General features: G+C 35.0%; 1 protein-coding gene across 3 annotated transcripts in view; it reads right to left on the bottom strand.

Moving 5' to 3' along the window:
• The window catches only part of LOC129953705 (centrosomin), a 122491-nt gene extending 99033 nt beyond the window's left edge, over positions 1-23458 (bottom strand). For all 3 annotated transcript variants that reach the window (XM_056067075.1, XM_056067071.1, XM_056067078.1), the window contains exons 1-3: positions 23231-23458; positions 23094-23167; positions 22712-23019 (exon numbers count right to left, since the gene is read on the bottom strand). In XM_056067075.1, the coding sequence (XP_055923050.1) occupies positions 22712-22845 (134 nt within the window). In that variant the 5' untranslated portion in view covers positions 22846-23019; positions 23094-23167; positions 23231-23458. The remainder of the gene's footprint in view (positions 1-22711; positions 23020-23093; positions 23168-23230) is intronic.
• Positions 23459-23765: the final 307 nt, after the last annotated feature.

Raw genomic sequence — 23765 nt, 5'->3', positions numbered from 1 at the left:
TGACATTATATTATGCTCTCCCGATTTATACAGACACGACAGACGACGAGTAACGTGACGACGCACGGGTGAAAATTTAGGAATCAACAGCGTTGATGTTGTTGTTTTTGGTTGGCTGTTGTGGATTCCACCCTCCTTCATAGAATAGATACTTTTTTTTTTGTTTGAAAATACGAATAATACTGATACAAGAGCGAAGCGATAGTATAACTTAAAAAACGACTGAAAACGTCGTCGTTGTTGTCGATGTCGATGCCAATGTCGGAGAGCGCATCGAACGAAATACAGAATGAAGCGTCTTCCCTTGTGGAATCTACATTTAACTTACACTCTCGCGTCTCTACACAAATTGTAAATTGTGGATTGGAGAGTCAAATGATTCTACATCAGCAGCTGCTACTAATCGCACATGCACCCGTGCCATAGACATGCATCATTTTCATTATCCTTGCCTCTAAGGTGGTTGGTTTGCCTGTTTAGTTTGTTTAGTTACATAAAGATAATAATCCTGAAATTTTATGACGCAGGCGTCATTAGATACAAAAAAAAACAAAGGTTCATAAAATGAATAAAGGAAATAAAAGAAACAAGAAAATAGGTCATCTGGATTGTTTTTGAAAAACGATTTTCCTAACAAAAACAAAAAAAACATGTTTTAAGTCTCAAATGACGATACACAATTACGCGCGTTGAAAACAAACCCTTTCAGTAAATCAGGATCTCATTAGCATGTAATCATCTAGTGATAAGGTTTATTTGAATTATTTAGCATGACACATATAGTCCAGTCATTTTAGCTTTTTTAAGCCCCAATCTGCGGAAAAATTCCTAGTGAGCTGAATTTTTGTATACACCTTTATTACGGCATTGTAATGAAGATGTGAAAAATCGACATTGATATCGTGCCGGCTAAAAAAGTTATAAAGGTCAAAAGGTCACGAAAATCAGTTTTTCGCAAATATCTCGCGATCTATTGGTCAGAGGTCAATAAAGGTCATTATAAAAATTGTTTGTCATGAAATTGTCTACAAAAAATGTCTCTTGCATTTTTCTGTAGAATTAACCGTTTTCGGAGTAGAGCACCGAGAAAGCGACTATATTATAACGATGCACTCGTTTCCTCACCACCTCCGAGGTAGAATGCAGGGCGCGTTTTTTTTTACATGGTTTCCCCAGTAGGCATAATCCATAATATGTAATAAGAGGTTTTTTTTTTTACAAGTGAATAATTTTTAGCTTCGACAGATACTAAGTCATACTCAAAATTCACACGCTCCTTTACACTTCTTCCATATTTATCACCACGCGCCTCTGCAGCTTTTAATACTGTGTTTTTAAATGAAAGAGTACTCACTTCTCTAATAACGCGTCTGTATTTTTTTTCTTTTTTTTTCTCAATTACCTCACTCGCTTCTTCTCCACAAAACAAACATAATTTTTTGAAATCAAAAGAGCTGATTCTTTTCTTACGTGGAGATATTGATGTACTCGGTTCTTCTTGGCGTCGTTTAAAAGCCGCTATACTCAAATTGTTCGTATAATTTTTACGACAATTGCTATGAACATTTAAAAAAGTCACAGTATTTAAATATTCAATATTACCATCACCTCTAGCGATACTAGCATTTTTTAATGTCTGAAGACCACGCCTAACTTGTACTACTTCACCATCCGAAAACACGTCTTTGCATATAAAACATGTATCACTCATTATGAAAACTGTTTAAGAGCAATTCTACTAAAATAACGTCTTTTACACTCAAGAAATAATTTTTAAGTGAGCTAAATACAGCCCGTAAATAAAAAAACCTTTTATTACATATTATGGATTATGCCTCCGGGGGAAACCATGTAAAAAAAACGTTCTCGGTGCTCTACTCCGAAAACGGTTAATTCTACAGAAAAATGCAAGAGACATTTTTTGTAGACAATTTCATGACAAACAATTTTTATAATGACCTTTTATTGACCTCTGACCAATAGATCGCGAGATATTTGCGAAAAACTGATTTTCGTGACCTTTTGACCTTTATAACTTTTTTAGCCGGCACGATATCAATGTCGATTTTTCACATCTTCATAACAATGCCGTAATAAAGGTGTATACAAAAATTCAGCTCACTAGGAATTTTTCCGCAGATAAAACCTAAAATGACTGGACTAATATTCTATGGAGATATGAAAATGATAAGAAAATTCACACCTTATGATTCTTTCCCCTAAATAAAAATGGTTTTAAGTATAATTCTAAAAAATCTCAACAACTGAAGTTAGTAAGTTCAAATTCGATTGACAAAAGTGAATTCAAAGTAAAACACTCACACTTGTTTTGGATACCATATTCGTGTATGTGCAGTAGTAGCTGTTTCGGTTTAATGAATTGATCTGACTCCACACATATTCTGTTGAATTGATAAGAATATACTTATTTTGTAAACAAAGTAAATCATTCTACAGTGAGTCAGAGAATATCTTCTTAATACATTGCTTTAATATGTCAACAACACTAATCATGACACAGAAAAAGTTAAGTAAGGCCCACACAATATTTTTGATCAGATTTTGAACTCTAAGAAAAAATGTTAAAATAGCAACGCAATCCAATTTTTGAAAGACCCTTTTCCAGAAATGCTTAGAACTTAAAGTAAAAATTACTGATAATCATATAGTGTTTTTTCCTCGATAACTATAACAAATGATTTCTTCCAAATTTCTAGCAAAAGAAACAAATCAGTCTAGATGATGATATTCTATTCCAATAAGAGATTAATTTTGAATAGCCCACTAGTTGGGCAACTACCCCATTACTGTATGAAACGATAAATATTTCAAGAACGTACTGAATTTGTTAAATTTTGTTTAAGCATAAACTCACAATTTTTCAAAAAAAGTTAACTGGCCTTGTTATATCGGGTTTTTCTAAATGTTAATCTAAAAATGTCAATTGTGGCGTTTGTTGTGTGGCACGTAGCGCCGTCCTGCTGGAACCACATGTCGGCTAGGTCAATATGGTTCAATTTGGGCCACAATAAATTAGTTATCATCGTTATGTAGCGCTCGCTGTTGACGGTGACCGACTTATTAACGTCGTTTTCAAAAAAGTACAGACCACACAGTATGTGATTTTGCCCATCTAGGCGGGAAAAATTAATTTTTTTGTCCAAATTGTTGATTTTCCATGAGATAAATAACGAGCCTTTTAGATTTCAACATATAAAGCAAAAAAAGAAGTAAAACTTAACGGTATACTTTCTTAAAGTTATTGTTAATTGTATTGAGAAATTGACCTAGACAAAATGACGGCAATTGATCTGTTTGCCCTAGATGTTATTTTTTTCTCAGTTTATTTCTCACTAATAGTCTCTGCAGCTAGGCTCATTAATTTTTTTTATTACCATGTAATTTTAATTATTTGTTAATAAAATATAATAATAATAATAATAAAAATTTAAAGTCTTCATTACACTGTTTAATTGGTAAGTGATTTGTTTAAAGAAAATTTCAAAGTACATTATTTAGGATTGACTTTTTCTTTATTATATTACGAACTTTACCTTATAAGGTAATAGTAAGGAGTTCAAAATATTGGGAAAGTTTGCGAATAATTAAGACTTGTCCGTTATAAACAATGGCTAGTGAAATAACATATCGCTCAATTTTTGATGTTTGGTATACAGTCTCAAGGTCTAATAGATTTAATGCAATTAAAGATCATATAAAGATAACCATAAAAATAAGAGGTTTGTGTCAAATGGGACAAATTTGGCCGTCACGGTTTTTGTAGTACAATAGTTTATGACTTTAAAATTTCCTTCAATTTTCTTACATTGTGACTGATGCGATTCCAAGAACCTCTCAAAATAGTGAAAATGAAAAACTAGGAAGACCACAAAAAGATTTTAATTCATATAGTCATTAGTCTAAGAGACGTAAGGTTGATGATCTTATCAAAAACAGAAGTCGAGAAGAACTGTCCTTGGGCACCGAAATGAAATTAAGAAGCGAGGGTAAAAAAGATTCGGCTTCAATTGTGAGACAATTGTCTGCTGCTACTCCTTAAAGAGGTACAAATTTTAAAAAAGCACATGAGTCTTCCTTCCAGCAGCCGGTAAAATTATCTGCAAATCAGGCACTTGGCCTTATAGTTGATGCAGATCTTTCAACACAGCAGTATAAAATTTTGCATCAGCAAGCCGAAGCACAAAATTTCAAATTCTATCCAGCTTAAAATAAAGTTCAGAATGCCAAAAAATTATGTTATCCGTCTAGTATTGTTATAACAGAACTAGCAACCGAAATAAACCTTCAATCCCTACTCGACCAGACTATCATTCGTCTTTACAAGTATGTAGTTCAAAAGGAAGTTTTTCAAGCTTTGAACTTAGAGCAAAACTCAACTATAAAAACTATCATAAAGTGGGGATGTGATGGAATTGAATAATCTAGGTATCTACCAAATTTTTTTGAAGAGCAGAACACGGATGAAAGCTTATTCAGCATATCAATGGTTCCTATACAAATGTACTGTGGCGATGACGATCTAAAAACTATAATTTGGCAAAACCCTTCACCATCTTCGACTAGATATTGTCGTCCTATTAAATGTATATCTGCTAAGGAATCAGCTGATGTAATAACTAGGAAAGTTAGGCTTATTGAAAACCAAAGGTCAGATCTCTCTCCAACAAAAGTGACAATTTTTAATGCAGAATCTGTTGAATGCATAATGATATGATACATGATTGACGGAAAAGTCTGTGAAGCTGTTTCATCTTGTGCTTCAGCACAAAAATAGTATTTGTGTGGAGCAAGGCCCAGTGAAATGAATAATCCTCAATGCATTGCAGAATATCAACTCCCTCCCTTTTGGACTATCCCCACTTTAATCGTGAATACGATTTTTCGAATGTTTGCTACACATTTCTTATAGATTAGAAATTAAAAAATGGCAAGTGCGTGGCATAAAGAGCAAGCAAAAACTTTCAGAAAAAGAAAAAACTTGTGCAGGACAGGTTTAGAAGGGATTGAGCCTACTAATCGATATGCTAAAACAGCAAACCGGCAACATGAACGATGTCAACACGGCTCTAAAATTTTTTAGGAATGCTGAAATATCTTCCGAGATAACTGGTGTCAGTTTAGAGCTTATCAAGTGGTTTCATATTATACTAGAGAGTCTGAACTGTGGCTTCAAAATTAATTTTGTAAAAAAGTTCCATGAATATTGAATACTCCAAAAAACCAAGTGAACTATATCTTGCAGAATATTGTTGGTATTCAATGCCTGTTAGCGTGCACAAAATACTTTTCCATGGGAAAGATGTAATAGCATCATCTATTGTTCCGATTGGTCAGTTCTCTGAAGAGGCACAAGAGGCGCGTAACAAACACAACACGAAATACAGAGAATCATTCACCAGGAAAACATCAAGGATTGACACCAATACTGATTTGCTGCATAGGCTTCTTTTTACGTCTGATCCCCTTATAACCAGCTTGCGAGCACATCCACGGACAAAAAAAAAAAACAGGTTAACTGGAGAAATACTGCAGCTTTTAGAAGATATCACTTCTCTGTAGTAATATACCCAAACTGTTGAAGTCCAGGCTAACATTTCGTCAGATATGTTGAATTCAGATGATTCTGATTTCAATTTTAATATGAAAAGTTTGTTGTTTATTATTTTTTGATAAAATTATGATCGTAAAAGAGGTTTTCCATATTTTTTATAACGCCAAATTATTTTGCCCACCTAGATTGCTCAAATCGCACACTGTGCCGACAGCCCAAAATCCACACCAAATGTTATGTTAACTTTTTGACGATGCATGTTAACGTTTTGAGGATGCATTATCACCTTGTAGACGTAAAAGAGGTTTTCCATATTTTTTATTACGCCAAATAATTTTGCCCACCTAGATTGCTCAAATCGCACACTGTGCGCCGACGGCCCAAAATCCACACCAAATGTTATTTTTTTGAGGATGCATTATCACCTTGTGAACCACGCATGGGTTGGTGTCGTGGTCAGACATTCATTCAAAAATGCCTCGTCAGCGATCAAACGGCGTTGTCTATCTTCATGAACTTTAAGCTCCTGGCTCATTTGGATCTAATTGAAGTCTGCGAAAGGCTGAGTTCTTGTGCACGGCGGGGAAATCATACGGTGCTGAAACAATAACTGTAGCGGTCATTTGCCTAATACCATCCACCCATCTATTGAAAATGGCCTATGCCCCTCTTTCTAACGAAATTAAAATTCTTTTGTTTATCTTCAAAAACACCCATTTTTAAAAATGAAACATCATCGTATAGGAAATCCCAATACCAAACCTAAGTACTACTTTTTTTTAACTTTTTCGTAATCTTAGGGATTCCTTAAATCAAAACTTCGTAATGTTTTTCATAGGAGACAACGCCAACCTTGACAGTCCCTTTAATTAAGCTGCAAAAAAAAGAACTTTAATGTTTTTTATTTTAAGTATTTGTTTATATTTGTTACCTTTTAATTTGTGTTAAGATTTCATTTTTGGAAAATGCTTTGAAGACCAAACCCATTTTCAGTTACTCCGTCCATATGACCAAGTTAAATTCAATGGAAAAGGAAAATTCAATTCAATTACACACCAACATTTGTTTGACTGACTGTGATGAATTTTTCCTCACTTAATTTGTTCCTCTGTTTGGGCGGCAATGAATTGACTGACTGCGTCAGCGATTATCAAACAAAAAAGAAACACAAAGAATAAATTTGAAATAAAAAAAAATCTGTTCGACATATGCGGTGAGGCAGGCAAACATTACCCCTTGCTGTGACAATTGTAAGGTTACGCACAACATCCGTAAATGCATAATAATATTTGAATTCGTATTTGAAAATACAAATTTTCCAACGACTATTCGCTCTCCTTTGCTTCTTTTTTCTTTTTTTTATGATTGGCTCTCTCTTTTGGATTCTTGAGATTGTAGAAAAAACATCATCCACAGAGCATGTGCTCTAACTATATAGAGAAATAGAGAGTTACGTTACGATGCCTAAACTACGAGGAGATCAAAAGAACAGGGTTGGGTTTGGAATAGAAATTATTGTTGTTTTCAATATCATCACACACACGAGAGTGCATTAGCTCTGGAACTCAATTGTACAGAGAAAGATTTTGCCTACCGAGTAGGTACAGCATAGGCAGATTTCAAGAGTGCACCACTGCTGCTGCTATTTCAATGCCTCGATTCGGTGGTGGCCGGAAGGTTTCCTTTTTGTTGTTTTTCCACCCTACTCTTGTCATGACATTGACACACAGTTAGGATAGGGGGTTATCCGGTAGACAATGATTTATTTTAGAGACCGGGGTAGGAGAAATAGCGCCTGTGTCGACATCTGAGATGAGAACAGTGAACAATGCAATAGTGAAAAGCGTTTGCAGCTAGAGGGTACTCTAAAGCAGACGTTGTCGTCGTCATCGTAATGTGATTTAGATAGAAAAAAGACTGACAAAAAACAGTACACAAGTAGGTGTACTTTAACGCCATGCATGGTTGAGTCGATAAACGTTTTATAAAACGACGCCAAATATACCTATGCTGTGGATTGATTGAAATTAAAACGAGAAAAGCAAGAAAAGTTGAAGAACAACAAGAGTCAGTAGAACATGATGTTTGCCAGAATTGCAGTCGCCAGGAAGATATAAATACAAAAGTAAAAAAAAAAAACAACAAACATATCAAGAACCTTTCCCAAGTAAACAAGTGCTTGGTGATCCAAGTGTTTGCATCTCGCTTCATCTGGTAATCTTGCTAATTTGTCGTCATTTGCATCGTTGCGTCTTTCTATATACCCATATGATAGCATCAAACTTCATCACAAACAGTCAGTCAATCTTTCAATAGAAATAGATACCACATCTTACTACTCTTCTCTTCTTGATGATGCTTTTACTTCTACTCCTGATGCTGTTTGCTGATTTATAGATCTTTCCCAAAAACTATATTTATACAAGTTCGTTTTGGTTTGCTGACAATTCAGACAAAATTGCCGCCACTGGCACTGAACTAAGTCGTCTTTATGGCTAAATATACTGTGTGTTTCTCTTCTCAAGAAAGATTTGGCAGTTGGTCATTCTTTTGGGGATCGTTTGTTTGTGCACAAAATTATTTCGTCTGCACGCGCAGAACATTGACAAGCATTGAATTGAGAATTTGTATTTCCGATGCGTGTAACGTATGCGAGTGTGTCGCGTCGGGAAATTCACATCATGATGCAGATTTTTTTTTCGTTGTTGTTGTTTTATATTATTCTTACTTTTATTTGTTCTCAATTTTGTAATTTTTTTTTATTTGCAGTTTTCTATTTCTTTAATGTTTATTATTAAATGTTGGCTACTTTCCAAATTAAACATAAGCTCGTTGAAGCAGTGTGTGTAGCCTTGTTTTTACTAAATTGATTTTTTGTTTAGATTGGCGATGTGATACCTAACCTGTTCTTACCCCCATGTATCCTATCTAGAAAATAGGAAAACCTTGTGGTTTTAGTTTATTTTGTATGACTTAATTGGTTAAATTAACATGGTTTTTTAACTGAAAGCTTAATAATGTAAATATTTTGTTATTGAAATACGGAATTTTAAAAAACCTTAACGCTTTAACTGAGTTTGACATAGTAAAAGAAGTTAAATTACTAAGAAACTGTTAATCTGGACGTCCAAGAAAATCATCGTATGTTAAATTCATAAATGTTAACGTTGAGATTTAAGTGTTTTGAATAAGTTCTGTTTCATCAACTTAAAAAAAAATAAAATCCTCATTCATATATAGGGTGGGACATTTACTGGTCTCTTTTTTATCAAAGGTTTATTAACACTGTCAGCCATCTCTTGATTTAATTTTGATCTAAAGTCAGTATCATAAATCTGCGTGGTTCGGGTCCAGGATAAGCTCAACGTCATTCATATGCAGTCTGCCACAATAATTCGATTTCTTCAAATTTGTTTAATTTAAATATTTGTTGCTATAATGTTACTGGTCTTAAAAACAAATTATTAATGCCAGATTTTTTTTGATTTTTTTTTATAATAAGCGCACACTCAAAGGGATATATTACCCTTATTATGTAGACACAGTGTGAGCACTAGGAAGGGGAGAGAGGGGTTGAAAGGAGATGTCGGTGCACATTGGTTTTGAATTCCTGAATATTGCAATAGCTGGGAAAGACAAAGTGTGGCAAGGCATTCCACATTCGCATAGTACGGCTAAAGAACGAATCTCTGTACTTGACAGTACAACCGAAGTTGGGCTCGAGGGTAGGTTAGGTTAGGTTGGAGTGGCTGTCCAGATGTCATTGACACACGTAGACCTCAAGGGTCCATTGTGATACCACTAATGAGGTTACTCATGGGAGAGTAATGAATTTAAACAAACCATTTTGTACTTTTAATAAAGTTAGAGAGACGTTTTGTGTCAATCGTTGCCAGTTCACTGGTGTTATCGAAGAAGGGATTACCGAGAAAATTATTCCTTCTAATGGAGAGTGCTGGAAATGTACACAGAAGGTGTTGGACTGTTTCCTCTTCCTCCTCGTCCATGCAGCTTCTACAGAAGTCATTTGTGTAGACCCCTAGCCTCAGAGCATGTCTTCCTATGAGGCAGTGTCCCGTTATTACTCCGATTGTAGAGCTTATACTTTGTCTGCTCAGTGATAACAAGCTTTTTGACCGTTTTAAGTCAATACTTGGCCATATTTGCTTGGTTGCTAGGCAGGTGGTACTTTGTGACCATCTAGCATTTGTTGTTTCTAGAGCATATTGCTTGAGAAGATATTTGCATGTAGCAAGTGGTGTTCCTATGTTGTGTTTTTGTCTAACATAAGGCAGAAGTGTTCCGTTTTTGGCGAGCTCATTGGCTTTGCAATTTCCCGGAATGTCGCTGTGGCCCGGCACCCAAATGAGGTGAATGTTAAACTGTTCCGTCATCTCATTCAGTGATGATTGACAATCGTGGACTGTTCGAGAGTTTGTGGAGACAGACGCGAGAGATTTAAGAGCGGCTTGGCTGTCTGAGAAGATTCGTATATCCTTACAAGATATAAAGTTTTCTTTGAGCCAGGATAGTGCTTCTTTAATTGCCATTACTTCTGCCTGGAATACACTACATTGATTGGGAAGTCTATAGGATAGACTGAGATTCAGTTGTTCTGAAAAGATACCACTTCCAATAAAAGTGTACCGCATCGTCTTCCAGGGGTCCCTCTTCTTCCCAGGAGGATTTTGAAGGGATGGACACATGGAATCTTTTACCAAATACCATTTTTGGGGTGGTATAGTCTAAGCGATCTGGGATAGATCTGAAATTGTCTAGAATAGTTGTATGTCCAGTATTTTTACTGGTCCATTGAGAGGTGGCTCTAAGCCTTACACATGAGTTGGCAGCCACCTTTTTAGAGAAGATGTCAAGTGGTGTTAGGTTTAAAAGCACTTCCAGTGCTGCGGTTGGTGTTGTGCGAAGTGCTCCTGTGATGCACATACCTGCTGACCGCGGGACTTTAATGAGCTTATTTAGATTTACCATCTTGTCCAGTGCGGTCCACTATACGACGGCTCCATAAATGAGTATCGGCCTGATTACCGAAGTGTATAGCCAGTGGGTTATTTTTGGGCTCGACGGTATATTGATGACCATTCCTAGAAGCGCGAGTATTACGGTTGAACTTTTTAAGGGGAGAAATGCAGCTGGCTATTTCTCTAGAGCATAAACCATTAAAATAACGGTAAAAGAGGGTGAGACAAGAAACATTTCGACGATGTTTAAGTTTATTTTAAATTATGATTTATTTATTTTGTTGGAAACGTTTGTAGAAGAGCGTAAATATCTATCAATATCTAAAATATTTTGAGGGTTTTAATCTTAAATGGATTCCATCAATAAGAAATAATAATCAGGGTCGTGCTAGTGGGGGAATTTTATGTGGAATTACAAATATTAATCAAGTTAAGTACCTATAAAGTTAGTGAAAACAAAGTTATAATAGATTGTTTCATCATCACGAAACATTTACTAATAATCCCAATTGATTTGAATTTTGGTAAATGGAACCTCTAGTTTGAAGCCTTACAAAATTTTTTGTTAAGAGAGGATAATGAAAACATTTTAATAATCGGGGATCCAAACGGTCGGATAGGGGAATTCCAAAACACGCCTTTTATGAATGTTGAGCATCTCTCGTGCAGAAGAAACTCATTGGATAACTGTACAAACTCGAATGGTAGTAACTTAATCGAGTTAATTGTGGATTTTGGGTTTTTTGTCTTGAATGGAGTATCAAAAAGCGATAATCTAGGAAACTTTTCTTTTATTAGCAGTCAAGGTTGCTCTGTTATCGATTATTGCCTAGCCAAAGATTACTGGCTTGATATTGTAAAAGATTTCAACGTTCTTCCTGCTAACTATTCATCACATCTTCCCATTTGTGTCTCTTGTAAGTTTTAATCCCAACTAATTCATTTTCAAGAACAAAACGATACCAGTTATTCAAAAATGGGCTGGATTGATAAAAAATATGATATTTATAGGCAAAATTTGAATCAACATTCAATCGATCTTTCGCTATAGTTTAAGAATACAATCGATGAATCAACTAAGTCTACTATTGCAACCATAACAAAGTCAAGTGGCACCTACTCAGTAAACAGAGGCATTTATTACTAGTGCAGTTGGTATGATGATGCCTGTAGAAGGCTCCGGGTTTAGATGGCATCCCAGCCGAATTTTTGAAAAATGCCAGCTCACAATTTTTAGTACATATATTGTTCATACTTAACCGAGTGTTCAACAACGAAGAAGTAAAAAAGAATTTTAAAGAGTAATCCATTTTAGTGATCTATAAAAAAAGAGATCCTTATCTCCCCGAAAACTACAGAGGTATCTCTGTTCTCAATTCATTACGGAAACTGTTTACTCAGATGCTATATCTTAGACTTGTACCTTGGGTTAAAACAAACAACAAAATAAGTTGTCTTCAGGCTGGGTTTCGAGCTAACCTCTCTATAGTTGATCAAATTTTTACACTAACTAATGTCGTTTTTTGGATAAGAAAACTAATCTGTATGCTTTTCTTGTAGATTTTAAAGCTGCCTTTGATACTATAAACAGAAAACTCTTACTTTTCAAACTTGCAGCTGTTGGATTATCAACAAAATCTTTAAGAATATATGAGAAACTTCTTTCAAATACAAGCCAGAAGTAGGTGTCCCGCAAGGTTGCATTTTGAGTCCTTTGCTCTTCTCACTTTTTATTAACGACTTTGGAGACAGTGTTCCAGGGTGTGTATATTATGGTGATTTGCTTATTAAGGTGCTTTTAGATGCGGATGGCCTTGTCATTCCTACTGATAATCCGGTAACTCTACAACTGCAAATTTACAAACTTAACCACTATTGTAACTCTTGGGATCTTCGAATAAATACTTCAAAGTCAAAGATTATGGTTTTTAGATCCCATAAACATAATGTCAGAAATTACCGTTCTTAGAACCTTAATGGTGAAAGAATAGAGGTAGTTAAGAATTTAAATACTTAGGTTTTACAATAACACAGAATTAGCCATTAACTGCAGTTGGTCAAGTTTTTTTTATTACAAATGTATCGAACCGATGGTAAAATTCAAGTATTTGATGCAATTATTAAAAGTTCTCTCTGTTGCTAATGAAGTGTTTGGTTACGAAGTATGTGAAGACTTTGAAGTTATCCAGAGATATTTCTTCAAACGTGTATTTAACGTTCCTTAAAACACGCCTAACTATGCAATATATGTCGAATCTGGACTACGTCTAATTTTCTTAAGAAACCTTAAGGCAAATGCGGACTATATTGCCAAAGTTTTAAAGAGATGGGATAATAATCTTCAAAGAAAAGTACTCACGGCAGCGTTGTTAAATGACGTTCAAAGTTTGGCAAGAATTGGCTGCTAAATATAATACGACATTGAATTTAGCCTTGAATAAATTTGGTTCATGGAAGGATAAATTCTATGACTGCATCTCAGCAATTGATGAAAAAATATTTCAAAATTCTCTGAACCATGTCAAGAACCATATACAGCAAACTGAATCATTGTTTGGCAGAAGCTAATTATTTTCGAAAAGAACTCACAGTTAAAGAGATGAGTTTAATATTTAAGATCCGAACTGAAATGCTAGACCTAAATTGCGGACCTCATAGGGTTGATATAAAACATAATTGTAATCTTTGCAACCTTAATCAAATCGAAAACGTTTATCACTTTCTACCAAGATGTCCAATACTCCAAGAAAATTCGACGTTTATACTTTAGGAAAAGCTTTCTTTCTACAGAAGAGAGTTACTGGATTCTTAATGGTGAGTGTGGTTGGTAAGTTCTTATCCGGTTTGTTACTGAAGTTCTCGCTTACAGAAATACTCATGTAAATCTCTTTTAGATCAACCTACGGACGAAAATGTTGCTGCTGTAGCAGAGTCGCAGCTCAACATTTCAAGCACTTATTCGAGAAAATATCTGATTAAAAGTTCCTATTGGTTCAGCAATAGAAGGGGCTCGAACGCCCGCTTAATTGACGGTTAGTAAATAAATTTAGAGCAGGTCGAATTGGAGAACGATATTGTGCGAAATTGCGATTTGACCCTTTTGGACTTTTTATGTAAAGATCCCTGAGGTATTGAAACGGAAACGATTCAAGCACTTTAACTTAATATAACCCAAGCCATCTATCTAAGACTGTGAATGATCTTACTATTAAAGCCATAATGCTAGGACAAAATCTCATTTTGCTCATTTTATAGTATTTTTTAAAAGAAACTTGTGCTTGACTCACCCTTTACATATTGAATGTGTATATCGTTGTAAGTGCAAAGCAACAAAATTTTCGGATCGTGTGTGGCAGAAAGCATTTCTTATAATTTTCGCACTTCACATCGACGAGAACACAGAAAATCCTTATTTTACAAAGCGTTATATGCATTGATGTAAGTAAGAATTCCTTGGCGGTAGTTCGTGTCGTCAAAAGAGGGCATTTCCGCTTTTTTTACGTAATAAAGGCGAGTGACGACGACGGCACGAACGGCACGCCTAAATGCTGACGATGACAATAGGCTTGTGGTAAGTTTTCTTTTTTTTTTTTATTGTAAATGTTTTGTCTTTGTTTTTTTCTTTTTGAAAAATTGGCATCAATGCAAAACTAAAAAAGTATCGGATTGCAAAGGCGCTTTAAACTAAAAAGAAAAATTGAATGAAGAGAAGGGTACAGGACACAGAGGTTCGGAATTTAAATAAAAAAAGAAGAAAATAAAAAGCTCCGTCAAATAAGATTCAAGTGGAGCTGAGTCAGTGCATTAGAATTTCAATTGAATCAATTGACTGAAAGAAAAAGATTCAAGAGCATTTAATTAAAAAAATGGGTGCTGTGACTGTGAGTGTTTGTATTCAGGACATGACACATCATTGCTTTTTTTTGAAAACAATTATCATCAAGTGTAAAAAATATAGTCCCACAATTTTTTAAATTCGATTATTAGCAATGGAATCACTATAAAAGCTGGATGCTTTTTTCATCACGTCATATAACAAGTGGGGAACAATTTCGATAGAAGTTTTAAATGCCTTAGCATTTACACTTTGTGAGAGCTCATGTAAATTTTTAGTTTTAAGATTGAAATTACAGGGCATGCCACATTCAAGTAGTACGGCTAAGGAACGAATCTCTGTACTTCATAATACGACCGAAATTGGGCTCAAGGGTAAAATGTTGAACATTCTAAATGCGCGAATATAGCGTTTTAACTTTTGGCGCGTTGGAATGCAGCTAGCCGTTACAGTAATGGAAACAAAAGTGTGAAGAGGAACTCAACAAATACTCAAGCTTTTGACGTACAGATATGAACATTAAAATAGAAATACCTAATAGTTTTATAATTATTATTATTATTAATTTTATTAAATGGTAAATAAATTACAAATTTAATAGTTACTTAAACTAGAAATTAGAGGCCATGGCTATTTACTAAGGAAGTTAAGATTTTAATTGTAAAGGATAAGAGATATAAACATAGGTAATTATTATTGTTATTATTATAATTTTTTTTTAAATAGAGTTTTCAATTTTTTAATTCCTCATTATATTGTATACGTTTGGATTTAGATTTTTGTATGAGTGGTTGAAGTTTGTCCAAGATTCTTTTCTTTTGAACTTCCAATTTTCTAGAAGTAAATTATTAGTATCTTTTTTATTGTGTTAAAAAAGGCATTTAATTTTTCTTTTTTCGCTGATTTGGCTTCTTCGTCAGCTGCTTCGTTGCCATTGATTCCAACATGGCCGGGAATCCACATGATTTTTAAAGTTTCGGGATTTAGGATGAGAAGGTATTTTATTGTTTCTACTATTTCAATCGAGTTCGAAATGTTTTCTATAGTCTTTATAGTTCAAATGCTATCCGGAAATATGATCGTTTTTCTTTTCTGGTGGATGTGTGAGAGGATAGTAGCTCTTTGGAGACAACGGAACCGTTGGTGCAAAGTTCGGTGTTTATGGTTTTACTTTGAAGGTTCCATGGTGGTTGGCTATTCTTTGCGTAGTTTTAAATAGAGATCGGAACATCAAATTGACTTCAACAAATTTTGTACAGTTCTGTTTCTTACATATATGAAACAATTGAAGAATAGCACTTATAATAGAAGTAAACATATTTAACAATTCGTGGAGGTTTTTTATTTTAGAAAAAAAGATTAAATCGTCGGCAGAGAGTGAGTGTTCGACTTTATAAAAGCTGTCTATTATATTGCTTACTTCATTAAAAGCTTGACGAATAGCAACTTTTTATTAACTTACAACGATTTGTTTGTCTGTTTGGTCTTCATTTTCTTATTTTTATTTCTTTCAAACTAAAATTACCCATAATTTTTTAGTAAATTATTACTTAAAATATTTCGCGGACATTAAAATAGATACACATATTTAAAAATATTAAATTAAATTAAATGCAAAGCTATTCTGGATTTAAAAATTATTTTAATATCTTAGCTTTAATTACAGCGTGACATCTGTTGGACATTGAGTCAAATAATTGCGGCATCTGTTAATTGAAATATTGTACCTCCTGTTGAACCTCCACAGTTCGACTTTATTTTTTGTTAAATGTTTCCCAATTGCTCATTTTGAATCTCCCTAAAAATGTTCTATGGGATTTAAGTCAAGCGATTGGGATACCCACTGGTTTTTGGTCCTTAAAATACTTTTGAGCAGATTTGGATGTGTGCTTAAGGTCGTTGGTCTGCTATAGAACACATTTGAAGGGCATGTTATCGTCAGCAGAAGGCAAAATCATATTCTTTATGATGTTAACTTTCATATTTTGATCCATTTTACCCTCAATCAAATGTATTGGTCCAACGCCATACCGTTTTTTGGATGTATATGGGATTAAGTTCTTTCAAAGGAAGCCTTGTAACGATTTGTCTGCCAATACTTCCGAAAAAATTTATATTTGTTACGTTCAACCCCAAAACATTCCTCCACTAATTGCCTCCTTCTGGCCCACTCCAATCAAAATGATCGTGGGCGAATTTTAGTCGCGTTGTTATATTTTGTCTTCTCTAGAAAGGGCACCAAAGGGCAATCCTTCTGAGCAAGTTAGCTTCAACAACTCTTTATTGGAAGCTGTAGTTTGTTTTGTATTTCCATTGAAGACTTGTAAGGATTTTTTTTGAGGCGCAAATGATCTTTTAGTCTTTCCTTGGGGTTGTTTTGCTTGTTTTCCCAGCTGTTTTTTGGCTTTCAGCTTTTGCAACCAACTTGAGAGATCTGCTCATTATTCAGGCTATTTCCCTCACTACATAGACCTAAAATGACAGCTTTCTCTTCTAGGGAATAATGCTTCCGCATCCCATATTTTCCTTAGAATTAATTGTTATAATACGGAACTTATTGTTTTATAAAAGTAAAAAAAAATATTAACAACTTATATTTTTGATACTGGTTAAAAATTAGGGCCCGTGTTCCAATGTGCTTCTATTTTAATGTCCACCAAAAACACAGTCTCAACTAAGGAACGGTTCATCTCCAAACAATCAAAAGCAACAAAAAAGATAAAACACATGTTATTTTGCACAAACAAGTCTAACTTTTTTTGATAACGGTTAAAACTACTTCTAATGTGTGTTGTTGTTTTAATTCGGTTTAATTCTTGGCAACTGCCTTGTGTCTATTTTAATGTCCGTATCTGGCGACTTTTTGGCGACATCGCCTAATCTGATCAATCTACAAGTGGTTGTGATAAACATACCGAGAATGTCAAGATGTTCACTTTCATTGATGGAAATGCAAATCATAGATAGGGGCAAGATATCTCAGGACAGAAGACAGTAGTTTCAGATATGATTCATATCCATATGCACAAAAATAAGAGACGAAAGAAACCGCTGGGACACCCCAATTTTGACTTGAATCAGTTCAATTGAACTTTTATTAAAACATTGAAACAATAATTCTTAACCTAAAAATAAAAATGGCATCAAATTCCAATCCAACAACAAATGATTAAAAATATGACAAGTAAAAAAATTAATGGTTTCAAACCTCCTAAACAATTTTATTGTGAATTGTCTTCTACCCACCAAAGTGTTGACCTTGATTAAAAGAAATGCTATTCTTTGAATGTTTCTCTAATTTTCGTCAAATTACTTGATTTTGTTAATATAACGTGGTCAAGGCACTAATCAGGTCAAACTTAACGTTTGAAATTTCGATCACTAATCCAATACTTCAAAAATTGTCCACTTCATTGAAAAAAAACGTTGTCTGGGTGGTTTTGTGTTATTTTATGGCGACTTCTCAAGTATCGAATTTTAAATTAAGAAGATAATGAGTTGATGTGTCAATAATTGAACTTCAGCTTAAAAATATTTTGAACATATTTTACCAATCAATCGTTAAAGTAATGATGACAAATTTTAGTAATTCGTTTTAATAGTAATTGTGTTTAAATTCATACCAAAATACGGTGATAACAATTTTCCAAACAAATTTCCGTCGAATACTTTTCTTTTCTAAAATGAATGCGCAAGCTTTTGAAACTGAACATAGAATGCTTGCATATAAAATCATGGGGAAATACCCTTATAAGTTTTTTTTTCTCTGCATGCTGTTGTTTTCAACAGAAAATTATTTGAAAAGATTCGTTATGTGGAAACAAAAACATATAAGATTTGGATTTCCAGCAAAAAAAAATTGTTCGTTGTGGAGAAAAAATCGCTTTATGGAAATTCGTTATAAGGAGATCAAAACATACCAAAAAGATGTGTACTCAAAATCAATTCGTAATAGAGAGATCTTCGTTATTTAGAAGTTTGTTATAGGGAAGTTTGACTGTAATTCCTAACATTCATTGAACGTACGCACCTAGATCGCAGTGATTCAATCTTTCCCTTTTTCTTCTCAACTTGATGATATTGGAGTTAGAGTGCTAGATAAAAATGATCATATTTATTAAATTGAGTCGATAGTTGACAAGTCTAACGCTATTTCAAGTAGGTATATTTGTTTAGCTAATGAAACTCCATTGTTATCCTATTTTCTAAACACAATATATTGAGACCAATAAGCCATCACTATAATGTTTTTTAAGAAATTTTAGTTTGATACTAAAAGAAGCTGTATTTTTTAGACAAACCAATGGATGTTTATTTCATATTAAAGATGAAGATATCCGTTGACAATGGAAGATGGTATAAGGCAAAGGACCATCACGACTACTATTACAGCTCTATATCCTTTTCATTAGTTTTCCATGATCAATTTCATTCCACATTTGTGACTCGATAACTTTATGACTTCCTTCTTTAATTGACATATCTTTTAGGTCCAAAAAAAGGTTTAAAGTTGTCAAATCCCAAAATTATGGTGACTTATAGTGATAATATCTTCAAGAAAGGATACGGTTAGACTACATTCAGACGACCATATTTTTCTCGTGTACCGTATACGGGATTTTATCGAATATGGCAGTGGCAGCGAGTGTTATATTTGTACGTTCACACGAAGCCCATGCGGGAAAATCCCGTATTCGTGAAATAATTTTGTCCGTATCCGTTCGAACTTGTCACTACGATTCGATAAATCTCGAATGTATTTTTATCGTATACATGGTTAGTAGCGCCTAAATTTATATTGTGTCGTTCACACGAACAAAATTTCATCGAATTCGTTCATTACGTCGTGTTTTCAATTTTCGAATTATTAGGCTAAGGTAAAATTTTTCAAAAAGTTTGTGGAGCATTCTCTAAAAGAGGATGTACCCAGAATCTTCGACGTACTAGCCGTTTCTTATTAACATTTCTATACCAATAAAAAATAAGTTGAATACGTGGATCCATGATGACGATGGTCGGTTGACTGCCAAAAGTGCTGTGTCCTACTCAAAACCCGTATGTGAAAAAATCGCCGTCTCGTATTCGATAAAACCGCATTACGTGAAAAAATCGAGTCGAATAGTCGCCGTCTGAACGTAGCCTTAGAAAAATTTTCTTTCAGAACTGCGATTGTTTTGTTTGTTTCGAGACAGGTTAGATTAGGTTAAAGTGGCTGTCCATGATGGAATCGGACAAACTTAGGTCAGTTTATGATTTAGATCGTTTAGATCTTTAAAGAAGAATTCTCCTAGGTGATTCTTCAGAGAAATTAATAACTGTTTCCTCCTCTTCCTCGTCCATACAGCTTCTGCAAAAGTCATTTGAGAATAACCCTAGCCGCGTGGCGTGCTTTCCTATTAGACAGTACGCGGTTATGACACCTATTATCGAGCTTATATGCGATCTGCTTAGAGCGAGCAAGCACCTTGAACGTTTTAAATTCGGTGTTGGCCAGATGTTTTTTGTGACTTGACACGTGGTGATGTTGTTTCACTTGGTGCATGCCCTGCTCACAGCGTTTTGCATTAGCAACAGTTTACAAGTAGCGATTAGTATGCCAGTATGTGCCAAACGTGGTAGGATGGGCTGCACTGTACCGTTCCTGGCAAGTTCAAATGACTTACAGTTACTGGAAATGTCTCTATGACCGGGCACACAGCAAATATGAATATTAAACTGTTGTGCCATTTCCATTAGAGATGATCGACAGTTATGGACTGTTATTGGGTTCGTAGAGACAGAGTCTAGAGTTTTGATAGCGGCCTGACTATCTGAGAAGATACGGATATCACGTTTTCTTAAAGCCAGGACAAGACTTCTCTTATCGCCAAAAGTTCCGCCTGGAATACGCTACAATGATTGGGAAGGCGGAATGAGTACACACATCCACCAAACCCTTCATTTGTTTTTGAACCATCTATATAAAAATAGATTGATCGTTTTCCAGGAATGCCTTATCCTCCCAAAAAGATCTGGAAGGTATAGAAATTTCTGTCGAATTGCAGTTGGGGGATGGTGTAGTCTGCGTGCTTTGGAATTGATTTTAAATACTTAAGAATTAGTCGGTTAGTCCACTGCGACGAAGCTTTGAGGCAAATAGCAGAACTTGCTACTATTTGTTTGCTATATATGTGAAGAGGTGTTAGGTAGAGTAAGGTGTCCAGTGCCGCAGATGGGGTCGTGCGAAGCGTTTCGCTTATACATGGTCAAGCTGAACGTTAGACTTTATTTAACTTATCCCTGTTTATACCTTTCTCTAAAGCAGTCCACTATACTGCCACACCGTACATTGAAATCGGTCTGATTACCGATGTGTATATCCAATGCGTGATTCTGGGTTGTAAGCCCCATTTATTACCAATAGCTTTTTTGCATCTTACCGATGCATTTGATGCCAAAAAAGGTTTTAGACAAGGCGATGCACTGTCATTCGACTTCTTCAGCATCGTTCTGGAAAGAATTGTGCAAAACTCAACCGTCAACACTAGAGGCACAATATTTCAAAGGTCCACCCAATTACTCGGATACGCAGATGATATTGACATAATTGGAAGATCAAAGCGCGTTTTTGAGCATTGCGACGGAAGCGAAGAAGATAGGTTTAGTGGTCAATGAGGGCAAGACCAAGTATATGCTGTCACCATGGGCAGCTATAACTTTGAGGTAGGTAAGGACTTTGTCTACCTAGGCACCGCTATTAACACAGACAACGACACCAGCGCTGAAATCAAACGAAGAATAACTCTTGCAAATCGCTGCTTCTTTAGACTTAGAAGGCAATTGAGAAGTAAAGTCCTCTCTCGAGCATCTAAAATCACCATCTATATGATGAGTGTCATCATCCCGGTTCTCATTTATGGCGTTGAGGCCTGGACCCTGTCAAAGAAAGATGAGAGCGTCTTAGGATGCTTCGAGAGAAAAATTCTTCGGGTGATTTTTGGTCCCGTACGCATAGATGGAGAATGGAGGAGAAGATATAACGACGAACTGTACGGGCTGTACAGCGACACTGACCTAGTTAGCAGAATTAAAGTCCAACGGCTTAGATTGCTAGGTCATGTAGAGCGGATGGACATCAACGCTCCAGCCCGGAAGGTCTTCGAATCCAATCCCGAGGAACGGCGCAGTAGAGGAAGAGCGCGACTCAGGTGGTACACCCAGGTGGGAGAGGACCTCAATCAACTTGGCGTGCGAAACTGGAGACAGCTAGCTAGGGACCGAGCTGGCTGGAGACGCATGTTGGTTGAGGCCCAGGTCCGCCCGGGACTGTAGCGCCACCTTAAGTAAGTAAGTAACCTTTTTTGCAAGAAAAGAGAGCTAAAGTAGCTTCTTTGACTCTTACCTGCACATTGCGTTTAGTTTTTATCTAAAACAAGACCCAGGTATTTAGCCTCGTCTGAGAATTTTAATTGGATTCCTTTAATATAGGGAGGATTGTTCACGTTGTTAAAAGCACCTTTGATGTCAAGGAAAGCAACCATAGTGGAGAACGTAGGATTATTGCAATTATTTCAAAGACATTTAATAGAGTTTGGTTTCAGACTTTCTTATCGAAAATACCTGTCATTGGTTAACATGAATCCTGATTACAATTTACCTTCAGGACCGTGCAAAACAATTTTTCATGTATGGATTCAAGTGTGAACACCACAAAATAAACGCTGTTGTGTCGCCCACTCTCATTTCTATACAGGATATCCTGTGTAAAACTTCTAATGCACTTACCCGCTTCGCTGACGATAGTACCCTGAACTTTTCACACTCGTTTTTAGATAAACAACCCTGTTAAGCTTATTAAATTCTGACCTTGACAGCATTGTTAAATGAGGAGCCAATAAATCGAGTAGAATTTAATGCGTCCAAAACTCATTGCTGCTTGCTGTCATTAAATCATGACACCTTTTCAACTGTCCATGAGTAGCACCTGCATCAATGGACTGAAAATCTAGAAATTCTCGGTAAATGTATCTTCAACAACCTCTTGTATAATGAAACGCAGTGTTGTTGTTTCCATACCCGATACAAAACTTAAAATAAGATTCTTCAAACTAATATCTTTCTCAATATATCCGAAGTGTCTTGGAAGCCGGATAATAGTCGATTTCTTATATCGAAAGCATTCCTACATTTCAGGACTTTTTAATTATCAATCTCTCTCGTACTTAATGGAACGACCTTGAAAAACTTACGATTGCTTACCTACCTTATATCTACTTTTATTATTTTTATAAGATTAAAAACTGGATGACACCTTTCATTGTTATTCGATTAAAAATAAATACTTACATTTCATTATTTTGAGAAGCAACAGGAGCACCGCTTGAGGAAGAATCAATTTCATCCGCTTGGTTGGTGTTGCTGTTATTGTCCTCTGTGACTTCGTCGATTTGTTCGAGGTTTTCGTTAATTTCTTGACTCATTTTAATAAGAATTCAAATAAAAGCACTTGCACAATAAATCTAACAAAACAATGTATTTAAATAAACAAATTAACAAACATAAAGTGTATTTTAGACTTTAGTTAAGAAAAGGAATTAACAAAACTTTCGAATTTTGAGAAACTACCGTTGCTATTGCATTCAGCGAGGTGTGCGCTAATATGGATTGAAAAAAAGAAACAGATTTTTCAATCTAGTACGAATTAAGACCATTATTACATTGCACTTACCCGTTTTCTTGATTGTTTTTTCTTGAAATGTGTATTTGGAATAAATCATCCCAATTTTTTAATTTTTGAGGTTCCTAAAACGAAAGAATGAAATGATTTAAATCATTATTTTATGAATGATTTAAAAAAAAACTTACAAAACGGCCTAATTTTGGCGAATCATCCAAAAACTCTTTCGTTATCAATTCCAAATCTTCAATTTTGCTTACGTTTTTTTCCATTTTTCCCAAATTAATTAATGATATTTGTTTTTCTTTTAAAGAATCTTTAAAATTTCACCTACAATTTTGTTTGCGTTCTCTATGTTTTTACATCTAAAATTTTTTTTTAATGATTTTTCTGAAGAAAGAAAACTCTATGTAGAATTGTATGTATACAAATAAAGGCCAGTGTATTAAAAAAAGTGTTTTCAACACAAATTTGAGTGGTTACAACTTAAGGTATAAAGTTAGGATTTTATGTTAGTGAAATTAATGTGGCGAATTGGTGCACTTTCTTTTAAATCCATCTAATTCAGAACAAAAATGCATTTCACCTTTATTTTGAAAATTGTGCACAATAATGTACACTAGAAAGATGTTCCTGAAATATGCAAAAACAGATGTCATTTTATATCTGTCACTTTTGACTTCTGTCACTTTTGACATGTGAAACTTTAGACAATTGTTGCTT

Source organism: Eupeodes corollae, chromosome 1 (genome assembly GCF_945859685.1).
Source record: "Eupeodes corollae chromosome 1, idEupCoro1.1, whole genome shotgun sequence".
Lineage (NCBI taxonomy): Eukaryota > Metazoa > Arthropoda > Insecta > Diptera > Syrphidae > Eupeodes > Eupeodes corollae.
Note: the sequence above shows the minus strand (reverse complement) of the source record. Positions and strands in the feature narration are given on the sequence as shown.